Genomic DNA, 13,573 nt, shown 5'->3' on the forward strand with positions numbered 1-13,573 from the left:
TGTTAGATCTGTTCACTTTTCATGTAAAAACCTCAGAGTGATGGTCCAGTCTCCTGCTGCTGGGAACCGGACTGGCAGCTCGTGTTGACGTTACGCCTTCATGACTTGATCTTCTCCTCCACAGCTGTGAGGATGTGTTGCTCCTCCTCAGTGGTGTCGGTCTCCCTGTGTCTCCTCCTGTGTCTATCTACGTGTCTGTCCTCTGACGGTAAGATCTGAACTCTCTGTCTCTGTAGTTACTGTAGTTACTGTTGTTACATGCAGGGTTTCCCCCGGTGTTATTATAGACCTGCCATGTCATCGTCCATCACCCTCGCAATCGGCAAAGAGGATCGGGTTGCCGATCGGCACAAGATTTTTAATGTAATGGTTAATGGTTTAATAACCAATTTAACAACAGACGCCTCTAAATTAAATGTATTATTATTATTATTATTATTATTATTATTATTATTATTAGACACTCAGAGCATTTTAATGTAATGGTTAATGGTTTAATAACCGGTTTAACAACAGACACGCAGAGCATTTTAATGTAATGGTTAATGGTTTAATAACCGGTTTAACAACAGACACTCAGCGGGACATGATGCTGCCTTCTGTGACGGTGCAGTTCTATATTAGTTTTCTTCCTGGTTGATGGTGTTTCTCTGTCATGTGACCCAACACTCAAAGTGAAACCGAAACTAAACTACACCGGCACAAACTGAATCTGAAAGAACATCAACGTCCTGCACTAGACTCCAAAAAGAGTCTTTAATTTGTGTTACAAGTATTCAGATTAGAGCTATTAGTCACTAATTCAATGGTAAATGCACTTATACAGCACTTTTGTAGTCTCTATACACTTATAGTGAGTATCCCACACACAGTTTAATAGATGAGGCTCCTGATCACTGACGTCTAGGCTACTTCCTGTTTGTCTTTGTGATTAACAGTGACAGTGAAACCTGGAGAAGACGCCACTCTTCCATGTCGAGGCCCCAGAGACGCTGAGATCATAGTGATAACGTGGAGCAAACCTGACCTGGAGTCAGATCTTTACGTCTTCTTCTACAGAGACAATCGCTTGTATGAAAACTACCAGCATCCGTCTTATGGTGGTCGAGTGGAGCTGAAAGATCCAGAGATGAAGAACGGAGACGTTTCTGTGGTTCTGAAGAACGTCACCACCAACGACACCGGGAGATACGAGTGTTACGTCAGAAACACAGGACGAGACCTCAAGTTCATCAGCAGCTTCGACCTGAAGGTCACTGACTCAGGTGAGTTTGTTCATATTAGAAAGTCTTTAGTCTAGGGCACTGTAAAAGAGAGTAAGGACAGCATTGGTTCAATGGAAGCGCCTCCTGGTGGAGGAATATGGGAAGAACTGACATCTCTGCATTGTTGGTGAATGAGCAGTGTGGTGTTTTCAATAATTTAAGGACATTTATAGATCACCCACGTTAATAGCATCATTGAGGATCCTTTACAGATAAACATTAACACATAGGAGAGTAAAACAAACAAAAACAGTTGTCTACATGAATGTTTCAATCTACATTTTGTAATAAACTAATTTTAAGTATAATTTGATATGACCAAGACACCTAAGAACAAAAACACGGCCGTTTTCATCAATTTACAAGCAAGTGGGCAACACACATACATTGGAGTGAATGGGTTTTCTGGGCACTTTTGCAATACCCATATCCTGCCACTAGGGGGCAAAACCCTTAAACCCTTAAACCCTTAAACCCTTAAACCCTTAAACCCTGCTGCTGATGCTCAGGTGTGTGTGTGTGTGTGTGTGTGTGTGTGTGTGTGTGTGTGTGTGTGTGTGTGCATCTGACAGCTGATACCTCACTCTGCTTCTCTCTGCAGGAGGAACAGAGGAGGGAGGAGTCAAGGAAGGAGGAGACGAGGAGAGAGGAGACGAGGAGGGAGGAGACATGGAGGGAGGAGACAAGGGGGGAGGAGTCAGTGTTGGACTGGGGGTTTTTCCGACTCTGGTTGCTGTTGTTGTTGTTATTTTCTATATGTGGCAAATGATCCAAATTTTTTTTATCTAAAATGGACCATTAACAAGTGGTAACAGATTCATCCACATTAATATGAGACTTTTTTTAGAACCAAAAACAAACTCCTCAGGGTCTCTTTAACAAAATACCTCCGAATACTTTCAGAATTCAACTCGCTCTTCGTCTCATTGCCCAGGCCTTTTCAGGAAATAAAGAAAATGTAAATATATTCAACTGAAAAAGATGTTTTGAACTCTCTGTCTCTGTGGTTACTGTATGAATGAATGAATGAAGTTAATGTATAACTCACCAGCGATGGCATAGAGTCCCTCATGCCAGGGGGTTTTGACGCTCTCTGAACACTCTCGCACTTCGCAGGGATCCTCTCACGATCCGTGATCCGAGGTCAACGGGATCTTCCAAAAACAGTGATGCCATTTCCCCAGAGAGCTGATTGGCCAGGAGGCGGAGCTTTTCTACCTGGAGATCTCAATCTTTTTTTTTTCTTTTTTGGACACTTAATGCATGCACAATATTCACACACCTAACTCTCTGCATCACATATACACTGTAATTTCCGGAGTATTAGTCGCATCTGTCAAAAAATACGTCATGAAGAGGAAAAAAACATATATAAGTCGCATTTATTATTGAAACATTTAATTGTTGTTAATAGCCGGGTCTCATATAATGGCTGGGGCTTTGTTTACATGAACAAATAAAGGCCAGAACCAAATAGCCTACTACAGGCCGGGTCAAGAAAGAAAGAAAGACATATAAGTCACTTCTAAATATAGGTCGCGTGGCCAGCCAAACTACTAAAAAAGCGCAACTTATGGTCCAGAAAATACAGTACACATCACAAAATTTCATGTGAGCAACATGCTAGATTAGAGGAATATAAAGTGACTCCTGTCAGAGCCATCCCATAATGATGAAACACTGATTTGATTTAATTTTAATCGTCTTTATTTTAAAAAATAAAAAAATAAATAGTTCCTGTGAATTTAAGCATTGACACAGTCAGTAATTCTCTGTAGCACTTTCTGCACTAGTGTGTTTCTTTCAGTTCTTCATGTTGCTGCAGAATTATGGTCTGCTCCTCGTTAGTGAAACAAGAAGCATGAAGCAGAGTAAGTGAAAGATACCCTGAGTATGTTGAACCTGCTGCGTAGTAGGAACCAGGTCTTAATCACTTCCACCTGGTTTGATGAATCTGTCCTCAGACATTCTGGGTAAACAAATGTGCAACGGACTGATCCATCCACAGATGAGGCTTTGTCAAGTCTGGATTTGTCAGTGATCCTGGATATCTTAATTCCACTTTTGTGCTATAGACCAACAGATAAAGTAACAAACACACAGTTTCTATTCACACACAACCAATCAGCAGCAGGGGGCGTGGCCTGAGGAGGAGGAGCCTCAGAGTAACGTCCTCTGAGCTCCACGTTGACTCAGTGTCCGAGACTCTTTGTCCAGCATGTCCTTTATCTGACAGAGACTCGGTCTCCATCTTCTCCTCAGTGAAACCTGCTCCTGTCTGGATGGAGTCTGGTTCAAGTGAACAGGGTCACAGCTGATCCTGAGTCTGTGGTCCCGGTTCCTCCAGATCCTCTGATCCTGGTCTTTTTAATGGCTCACAAGAGATTCATTTGTCCCAGCTGAATCTGTTTCGGCCTTCTCAGAGTCAGCTTGATGTGGACGATTTCTACGTTTTTTAAAGATGATAAAAACAGGAACAGCAACAACAAGCAGAGGCAGGCCAACTCCAAGTCCGACATGTAGACCCTTGTCCCCTGTTCCTCCTGCAGAGAGAAGCAGAGTGAGGTATCAGCTGTCAGGTAGGTGATGAGTGAAGAACACAACAGAGTCTGGACTCTGGGACTCACCTGACTGGACCTCCAGGTGGACGATGCTGATGAGCCCAGAACTGGATCCATGGTTTGTTTTTCTCTGGGCAACATGACACTCGTATGTTCCTGAGTCGTCTGTGGTCACCTCCTTCAGGATCATGGACACGTCTCCGTCCTTCATCTCTCTGTCCTTCAGCTCCACCCGGTTCTGAAAAGATGGATGCTGGTTGTCTAGAACAGGGTTCCCGTCCAGGTACTTCAACACATATTCTAGTTCCCGTCCAGCTCTGGTCCACTCTACAGCTGTGATCTCAGTGTTGCTGGCAGCTCGACATGGCAGAGAGACAGACTGTCCAGCTGTGACGTTCACTGGGAATGAAACAGAGAAACAAACACCTGAGCATCAGAAGCAGTGATGTCATGTGACCACATCTCAGGTGTGAACAGGTTCACATGAACAGACCTGAGACTTGAACCCTCAGGTCAAAGCTGCTGATGAACTTAAGGCCACTTCTTGTATCTCCAATGTAGCACTCGTATCTTCCAGTATCAGTGAAGGTGACGTTCTTCAGAATCACAGAAACGTCTCCGTCCTTCATCTCTGGATCCTTCAGCTCCACTCGACCACGATAAGACCGATGCAGGTAGCGTTGATACAAACGTTTCTCTCTGTAGTAGAAGACGTAAAGATCTGACTCCAGGTCAGGTTTGATCCACTTTATCACTGTGATCTCAGCGTCTGCAGAACCTCGACATGGAAGAGTGGCGTCTTCTCCAGGTTTCACTGTCACTGTTTCTAACAAAAGACAAAGACAAACAGGAAGTAGATGTCAGTGATCAGGGTCTTTATTTTGAAGGTTCATATTCCTGATCGGTGCTGGGTGGCCGAGGCTCTTGACGGTTGAGCAGACTGTCCAACATCCAGAAAATCAGTAGTTTGACTCAGTACAGCAGCAGAAACACCTCCAGTTTCCAGAGTTGAGAGAACAGATTCACCTCTTTCCCACCGGCCAAAAAACCTGTTTAAACCCGCTAACAATCGGCTTCTGATGACAGTGGGAAAATCGGCTTGCAGTGGCAACATCAGACCCTGGTCAACCTGCTAATTTATGTGACGTTGCGCCACAGTCAATCAATCAATGGCAACGGGCAGCAGTGGACGCTCGCCAGCTGGAGATCAGACCAGGTTTTTTGGTCAATGGGAAAGGAGCCATATGCTGGTTGTGTCAATTTGTTAATGTTAATAACGACCATTCAGAGTATAGCAGAGTTACGTATGGTGTACCGCAGGGTTCAGTCTTAGGGCCAATCCTCTTCATTCTTTACATGCTCCCATTAGGTGGCATCATCCGGAAGCACTCAATCAATTTTCACTGCTATGCGGATGATACGCAACTCTACTTGTCCATGGAGCCAGATGACAGAAGCCGCCTCATCAATCTGCAAGACTGTCTGAAAGACATTAGATCCTGGATGTCCTCTAACTTCTTGCTACTGAATTCAGATAAAACTGAGGTCATTGTGTTTGGACCTAAACATCTCAGGGACACGTTCTCTAATCAGATCGCTACTCTAGATGGCATCACCCTGACCCCGAGTACTACCGCGAGGAACCTTGGAGTCATTTTTGACCAGGACTTTTCCTTCAGCTCCCACATAAAACACGTGACTAGGATCGCCTTCTTCCATCTGCGCAGTATCACTAAGATTAGGAATATCCTCTCCCAGAGTGATGCTGAGAAACTAGTGCATGCATTTATCACTTCTAGGCTAGACTACTGCAACTCTCTCCTGTCAGGATGTCCGAAAAACTCTCTAAAGAGTCTCCAGCTGGTCCAGAATGCCGCAGCGAGAGTTTTGACAGGAGTTAGGAAGAGAGAGCACATCTCTCCCACCTTAGCTTCTCTCCACTGGCTTCCTGTAGGATTTAGAATAGACTTCAAAATCCTTCTGCTGACTTATAAGGCTCTTAATGATAAAGCTCCAACCTATCTGAAAGAACTAATCATTCCTTACTGTCCTACCAGAGCACTTCGCTCCCAGAATGCAGGTCTGTTAGTGACTCCCAGTATCTCTAAAAACAGACTGGGAGGTAGAGCCTTCAGTTACCGGGCTCCTTTACTGTGGAACCAGCTCTCTCCATGGGTCAAAGAGGCAGACACTCTAACTACATTTAAGTGTAGACTTAAGACCTTCCTTTATGACAGGGCTTTTAGTTAGGGCTGGTTCAGGTAGCTCTGAACCATTTTATAGCTACGCTGCTATAGATAGATATCACGTGACGTCACACAGCGTTAGACGATGCTAACGACCGGAGGAGCTGATATCTCGATTCGGTGAGTAATTTAATTTTTCTGGATATGTTTTAATCATATTTAATTTGTTGTATATTCCAGAATAGCACTGATTACTCTTCTGCGTGTTCTCCTGTGTGTTTTGACCGAAGAACATGAGACTTGTCAACGTGAATAACTGATTCACTACACGGCTAGCTGGCCGTTAGCTTCGTGTTAGCTTCGTGTTAGCTCCATGTTAGCCATGCTGACCGTAGCTCTGGTCTCAGGCTTGCACCGGACCGGGATAAATACGGTTTAGCATCTAATGACCAGAGCGTCATGTTAGCAGAACAATCAACCGGTAGGATCGGTCTATATATAATATACTGCAAACTCCCCATGTTTATCCATCGACTTGTTATCTTGCTGGTATCATACTGTACTGATGCACAATATATAGCTAGGTGGGGGGTTGTCATTTACTGCTGACAGTCATGCGCCTCTCCATTCATGTTTAAACTTAAGTTTTTGTGTTTTACTGTAATTCTAAGGAGCCACACTGAAAACGGAGTGACCGGTGCCAACAGAAGAAGGACATCTTGTATGGAGCTGTGATGATGATGATGATGAAACCAGGAAACCATCTCCTGTCCAGCCTCTGATGAGAGATTAGACCAACTGTTGGTTTATTATTCTATATTCACATTTGACCTCCAACTTTTTAGGTTGAACATAAAATGGCAGTTAAGTTTTTTATGCAGTTACTTTCATATTCCAATTAATACATAACTTAGACCATGATTGTTATCGTTGAAAAAGGTGATAATAAAAAAAGTTACTGTGAATAAATTGTTGTATTTCTTTTACAGATTTACCATAATCTCATGATCAATGTATAGAGTGCAAAAGTTTTGATATTCATCTCTGGATGATTTATTGTCATTTCAAGGAAGTTGAAACCCGGCTTTAATGTCATATTCCTAAGCAGACAAATCTTAATGTAATTATCTATACTTTGGTATCTGACATAATGACTTAGGATGCATCATAGATTCTTTTAAATGCATGCACATGTGTTACACTTTACTTAACACCAACAATGAAACATTATGGTGAGGTATGCTGCATTATAGATGCATCCATATAAACTTCACTTTACTTAAAGCATACATTGATAACTTATGATCCTTCATGGAATATTGTAGCATCCTATGAGTCCTTATAACAGTTGATTGTTAGGTGTGTGTATAGACGGGTATAATGTATTATAAGCCCCATCAGTCAGTCTGTAGTTTATAACCAGTCAAGAGCACTCGTAAGGCCCTTGGATTTATAAATCATTATAAACTAGATTTATAACTGTTGACATAGTGCTAAAAAAAAGCTTTATGTGTGTTTATGAGTGTAGTCATAGTGCATTATGACTGATTATGATGAGCATTATAATGCACTATGAATGTGCTCATAATGCACTATAGAGGTGGTCTTCATAGAAAGTGTTACCTATATTTTTAATTGAACACATGCATTAAATATATGGGGAACGAAAAATATGAGCTTCAAATCAACTTCCATCCCCACAGTGCAGTCTGCAGCCAGACTGTCTTGGATTCATCACATACCGCAGCTTTTTCAACAACTCGAATCACACAGCGAGGCAGTCACGTGATTTCAGAGAAACGGGGCTTGTTTTTCTTTGGTCACATACGTGATCTTCTGACAAATGATACGTGCCTCGACACAGGCTTCATTTGGACACACCCCCTTTGCTCGACACAGACCCAGGGTATCAGACAGAAACTGTTGATCTGACACCCAAACAACAGGAAGGGATCGCCATGTTGAGACAGAAAGAGACTGACGACAACTCCTCACTCTGCGGTAACCTACTGTAAAACTACTGTAACTAAAGTTAGTTACAATAAAACTATTGAAACTACAGAAAACTGCACATACTGCACTCGAGGCAAGTGGGGTTTGGATCTTTCACAGCTGAAAACTCTCGAGTTCCAACTTCAAACTTTGCATTCAAAGTGCTTCACGAGGTATAAAAACAATAGAAAGGGCACAAAAACAATTTTAAAAAGAACGTTTCAATGTATTCAGGCATTTAAATGCAATTGTTGACTTGTCTCAAATGCAGTGTAACTGCATTAAGATAACCACAGAGACAGAGTTCAGGTCTTACCTCCAGAGTCCAGACATGCAGGGAGACACAGCAGGAGACACAGGGAGACCGACAACACTGAGGAGGAGGAGGAACACATCTTCTACTTCTACTACTACTACTACTACTACTACTACTACTACTACTACTACTACCTCTCTTTAATGTCTGACTCGACGTCCTCCTCTCTGAACTCTGACTGAACCATGGATGTCTATTATCCCCGCCCCGCTGCGGAGGAGGAGCTGAACGATGAGGAAGAAACTTTTTTTTTTAATCTTCAATTTTTTTTCTCTCTTCAATGAACAAACAACTGTACAAAGAACAGCAGACACAGAATACATATAGGCCTACATCTTTTAAAAAACACTTTGTTCAGCATCAATTAATGTGAGGGATTTGAATGTACTCTTTGAACTCATGCAAGAAACTTCTAAAGTTGGGTGGAGTTTTTGAGTTTTGCATTTGATGAGGAAGAAGTCATGAAGGCCCCAATCAGATTCTCAGGAGGAGGAGGAGACTGAACCGTCACACTGAGGTAGACTGCTTCCTTGTTTCTGTGGTGTAACCTCAGTCTCAAACATTAACCATTCACAAGGTGCCACTATGGCTAACTCTGGCTCATTTACATTGATGGTTGAACTGACGTGTTGATTGATGTGCACTGTCCCTGTTCAATAAATAAATACATGAATGAATGAGGCTGTTCTGACACAATTATCTCTTCTCTGATCATATAAAGTCAGTAGTTACACCTCATAGATTTACTGTAAACACCAACACCCATGAATCCTCCCAGGCTGTTCCCTGTATGTGTCAGGAGGGGGCGCTACAGAGCTGTGGTGTCCAGAGGGGGCTGTTGGAATAAATAAAAAGTAACCATGCACTGATATCACACCAGTGTATATCAAACTAATGAAAGTGATTATTCTGATCCCAACAGTTTGGTGGATTCAGGAACAAAATGTGATTTAAACAGGTCAGATAAACAACATTTATGTACACGACACATCATCATCACAAAAACACAGTTTATATTCACACAGCTTTTATTCACTCAACAACAAACCAGTTGCATTAACACATACATTATTAATGTTATTGTTCACAAACTCAATCATTATACACTGATCATTGTAAATCCATAAACATCAACTTTCTACTGATGAGTGAGATTACAACGAGGTAAATGTGAAGTCAGATTAATAATTTGTTTTCAATAATGTTAAAGTTAAACCAGCCGTAACCAGTCAGAACAAACTCGGTGTCATGCACCAACTGAAACTCAGAGAGTCTTCATCTCCGAGCATGACGTGGTCCCTGAAGGCATCACTCAGCACTAGGGCTGCAACTAATGATTATTTTGTTTTTTTGGTTTTTACCTCATATTCTCGGAGCAAATTAAAAACGAAACATGTATTTGTAACACAACTGATCTTAAATTGTTATTGTAATTAAACACAAATGAATGAAATAATACAATATTAAAGTCAAGGTTTCCCCCAGAAAACTTTTTTGTGAGTCTAACCCTGACCACTGACTGATGGCAGGGTCCTACAGGCAACAGAATCATGAATGGAGCAGTAGCATTTAGAAAGTGTTACACCATAAGGCCTTGCATCAGATCAATGTTAAAAGTTGACTGGAAATGTGAAAATATCACCATAACCATGTGTTATCATAAGACATGTACAGTATTCTACACATTCAAACACCAGCTATTACAGGAAGGCACAAGCTTGAGATGATGTTTCAAAAAAAAAAAAAGATTTAAATACATAATATCAAGTGTTGGCACTAAAAACTAAAAACAACTTCCTCAGTTTCTTGTGAAAGTTTAGCGTTACTTATCAGAGATTTTTACAATCTAGAGTCATGTACATTTTTATTGTCGACGTTATCGATTACGTCGTGGATTTCCTACTGAAACATGACGTACACTAAAGTCCAGAAGCTGTTGTATACGCACACACAAAAAAATCAGATGGTACGCATGGATCCAAGCACTTTTCTTTTGTTCATCCCAGTCAACTTGGAATTGAACCACATGTAGAAGAGCCGAACTCCTCCCTGTCCACGCCTCCATTTACATACACAAATCAATGTAAACAGGGCCTGCACCAAGGATCCCTTCTCTTCACCATCAGTTTCAAGGGTCAGTTAAAAACACATCTATACAGAAAAGCCTTTAATTGTTGGGAGTCTTTACCCACTGCAGATTTACCACTACATTGTACATATCTAAACTACTGTGTTTAAGTTCCAAATGTGTTTTATACAGTTTGTGTGATTGAATGTCTTTTTTCCATAATGTGAAGCACTCTGTGTACGCGTACTATGATGGGTGCTATATAAATAAACTTTTACTTATTTAACACCGTGGAAAAAACTGGGAGGAAGAGGAATTTAACCAAATTTGAGTTGCAGGTTCTCCTCAATGAAGTCTAGTCCTCCAGCATCAACACAAAGCGCAGTGGTCGAGTGTGTGTGAGGCGGTCAGGACAGAGCGGCACGCACACACTACAGTTAAAAAGAAGTGGTCAGATGTAAACGTGAAGACCACTGTCATCTCAGTCGACAGCAGACACTGTTACTCCATAATTACATGAATTATGGCCAAGAATGACAGCACATAAAGTTTCAACACATTGTCACATTAATCAAAGACAAAAAAAAACAAAAACAAGAAACAAATAGAACACAATAACAATTGAATTTTCAAGATTAGTCAAAAAAATAAAACATTTGCACTCCTGAAACCTGGATGTAATGCGAGTTTGTCATAGACTTGATACAGAGATAGCCTACCAGACTTTGGAGTTTGAGCTTAACCTTAAACTTAAACTTAAAAGACCTTTATTGTCCTTACGGAAATTTGTGCCCCCCCAATCCCACTCAACACATATCATACTTAGACAAAACATACATTAAAAGAAACATCATATGTATAAATAGAATTAAAAGTCAAGGTGTATGCAAGAGTCCAGGGATCCTGTAATGTGTGAATGTGAATGTGTGTGCATGATTAAGGGGGGGGGTCAGCGCAAGTTGTTTAGTAGCCGTGGAGTAAGGGACAAAGGAAAACTTATATTTGTTTTCCCTGCAGCGTGACTGCAAAATGTTCCCTGTACTAGGAGCAGAAAACCTAAAAGCTTTCTTCCACATTTCTGTTTTAACCTTAGGAACAGTAAAATGACAGAAGTCCTGAGAGCGGAGACTGTCGGCCCTGTTAGTCAAGATTAGAAGGGATGATAAATAAGATGGAGTCATCTCAAGAACGGCCTTGTAAATCAGCACATACCAACGGCCGAGTCGGCGAACATAAAGATGGCCAATTTACTTTACTGTGTAAGACCACATACATGGATCACGTAGTAAATGAATGCAGAAATGCACCGGGGAGAAACATGACCCACATGTTTTGGTCGTGTCCCCGTCTGCAAGTTTACTGGACGGCTATTTTTAAACATCTTGCAGAGGCACTAAATATGAAATTGACACTTTGTCCAGAATTGGCTATTTTTGGAGTATTATCAGACCATCAAACAATTAGGAAAAAGTTTAAGGATAGCATCGCCTTTGCTTCTTTATTAGCACGTAGAAGAATTTTGTTGGAATGGAAGGCAGCAGTTGCCCCCAAAGCTTCGCTGTGGCTTCAGGACCTCGTGCTGCACTTAGATCTGGAGAAAATTAAATACGATCTGAGGGGGACACAATTATTAGTTCCATAGCTAAATTAAAGACACTACAGGACAAATGAAATGTTCACTTCTGACAACTGACTTTTGAATTTCCTTTTCCTCTTTGCTTCATCTCAACCCACTGAAAATACTACTTCTCAGTTTTGTGGTGTTTTTTTAAATTTTTTTATTACTCTCTCTTAAAGGGATAGTTCACCCTAGAATGATATTTCGCTCATTATCTACTCACCCTCATGTTGACTAAGGGCTGGAAGAAGTTTCAGAGTCCTCCGTCCCTTCTCTGAGTTACAGGGGGTCTTGACGTAGCAGTGCATTTCAATGCCACGGTTGCAAAGGGACACCAGAGCTCTTCGTAAAAAAACACACACAAAAAAAACATCCAAATACCTCCATGATGCTCGTATGTAATGTCCGTCTTGTGCTGAAGCCCCAAATTGCGTAATTGTCCCGAAAAAAATTAAATAAGTCTATATTTTAAGCTTGTTTGTAGCGGAAGCTTCTCGAAGCTTCGCAGTAACCGCACTGACGCCGGCGCAAATCACGCGAGATTTGGACGGACCAGGAAGAGGAGCTTCGAGAAGCTTCCGCTACAAACAAGCTTAAAATATACACTTATTTTATTTTTTTTCGGGACAATTACGCAATTTGGGGCTTCAGCACAAGACGGACATTACATACGAGCATCATGGAGGTATTTGGATGTTTTTTTGTGTGTGTTTTTTTACGAAGAGCTCTGGTGTCCCTTTGCAACCGTTGCATTGAAATGCACTGCTACGCCGAGACCCCCTGTAACTCAGAGAAGGGACGGAGGACTCTGGAAATTCTTCCAGCCCTTAGTCCACATGAGGGTGAGTAGATAATGAGCGAAATATCATTCTAGGGTGAACTATCCCTTTAATTGTCTGTGTACTTTTGTATTTGCATGTCTGTTCATGGTAAGAAGGAAGGATGTGTGTTATTACTGATCTGTAACAACATGTTGTAGGATTGGGGAGGGAATAAGTGGTTCTTGTTCTTGAAAAAAGAGAAAATCCTTACTTGTATGTACTTTTACCTGTCAAATGAATAAAAACATTAATAAAAAAAAGAAAGAAATGCACCGGGGAGGCTGATAAAGACACATTTCCAACTTTACGCATGTGTTTTTTGACATAAGTATTTCACACAGTCTGAGTAGGGGGGGGGGCCATGCTCAATGTGCCACAAAGCCCCTCATTGTGCACCGTGCCAGCCTGTAGTCTGATCCCAACCATGCTGTTAGTTAGAACGAATGAATCGTACATCTCGCTATAGTGTTTGTTAATATGGGATGCATTTACGCATCACAAATGATCCGTACATTTATAGTATGAAAATTCTTCCTGTTCACACAAAACAAATCCGTCCTGTGATGGCGCTTTTATGGCAACGTGTGTGAAGTTGACAGCTCCGATTAGGGAAACTGGCTCCGGCTGCTGTTGCCGGGAACCCCAGCGTGGTCAGACAGCATCTGTATGGATACAGCTGGTTTGGTAACTTAACTGTTAAATCTAGAGCTGAAATCTCAAGCCTTGTCAAAACTGATGGCAAGATT

The 13,573-nt window shown here is 41.5% G+C and overlaps 1 protein-coding gene across 1 annotated transcript; it reads right to left on the reverse strand.

Annotated features, from left to right (window-relative positions):
* Positions 1–2,718: 2,718 nt before the first annotated feature.
* Positions 2,719–8,483, reverse strand: LOC146968317 (coxsackievirus and adenovirus receptor homolog). The gene is made up of 3 exons (XM_085759102.1): positions 8,321–8,483; positions 4,320–4,652; positions 2,719–4,225 (listed from the first exon to the last, which is right to left on the reverse strand). The coding sequence occupies exons 1-3, from the start codon at positions 8,397–8,399 to the stop codon at positions 3,834–3,836; spliced, it is 804 nt and encodes a 267-aa protein (XP_085615228.1). The 5' UTR covers positions 8,400–8,483; the 3' UTR covers positions 2,719–3,833.
* Positions 8,484–13,573: the final 5,090 nt, after the last annotated feature.

The sequence above is a fragment of the Trachurus japonicus genome, chromosome 18 (assembly GCF_045865225.1).
Source record: "Trachurus japonicus isolate A0001 chromosome 18, Traja_1.0".
NCBI lineage: Eukaryota > Metazoa > Chordata > Actinopteri > Carangiformes > Carangidae > Trachurus > Trachurus japonicus.

Bases quoted from the DNA above. Each gene is read 5' to 3' on its own strand.
- LOC146968317 (XM_085759102.1), bottom strand. From the start codon at position 8,399: ATGTGTTCCTCCTCCTCCTCAGTGTTGTCGGTCTCCCTGTGTCTCCTG. The intron at 4,653-8,320 runs GTAAGACCTGAA...GTCTTTTGTTAG, and splicing joins TGCATGTCTGGACTCTGGAG to AAACAGTGACAGTGAAACCT. The intron at 4,226-4,319 runs GTCTGTTCATGT...TTTCATTCCCAG, and splicing joins CCTGAGGGTTCAAGTCTCAG to TGAACGTCACAGCTGGACAG.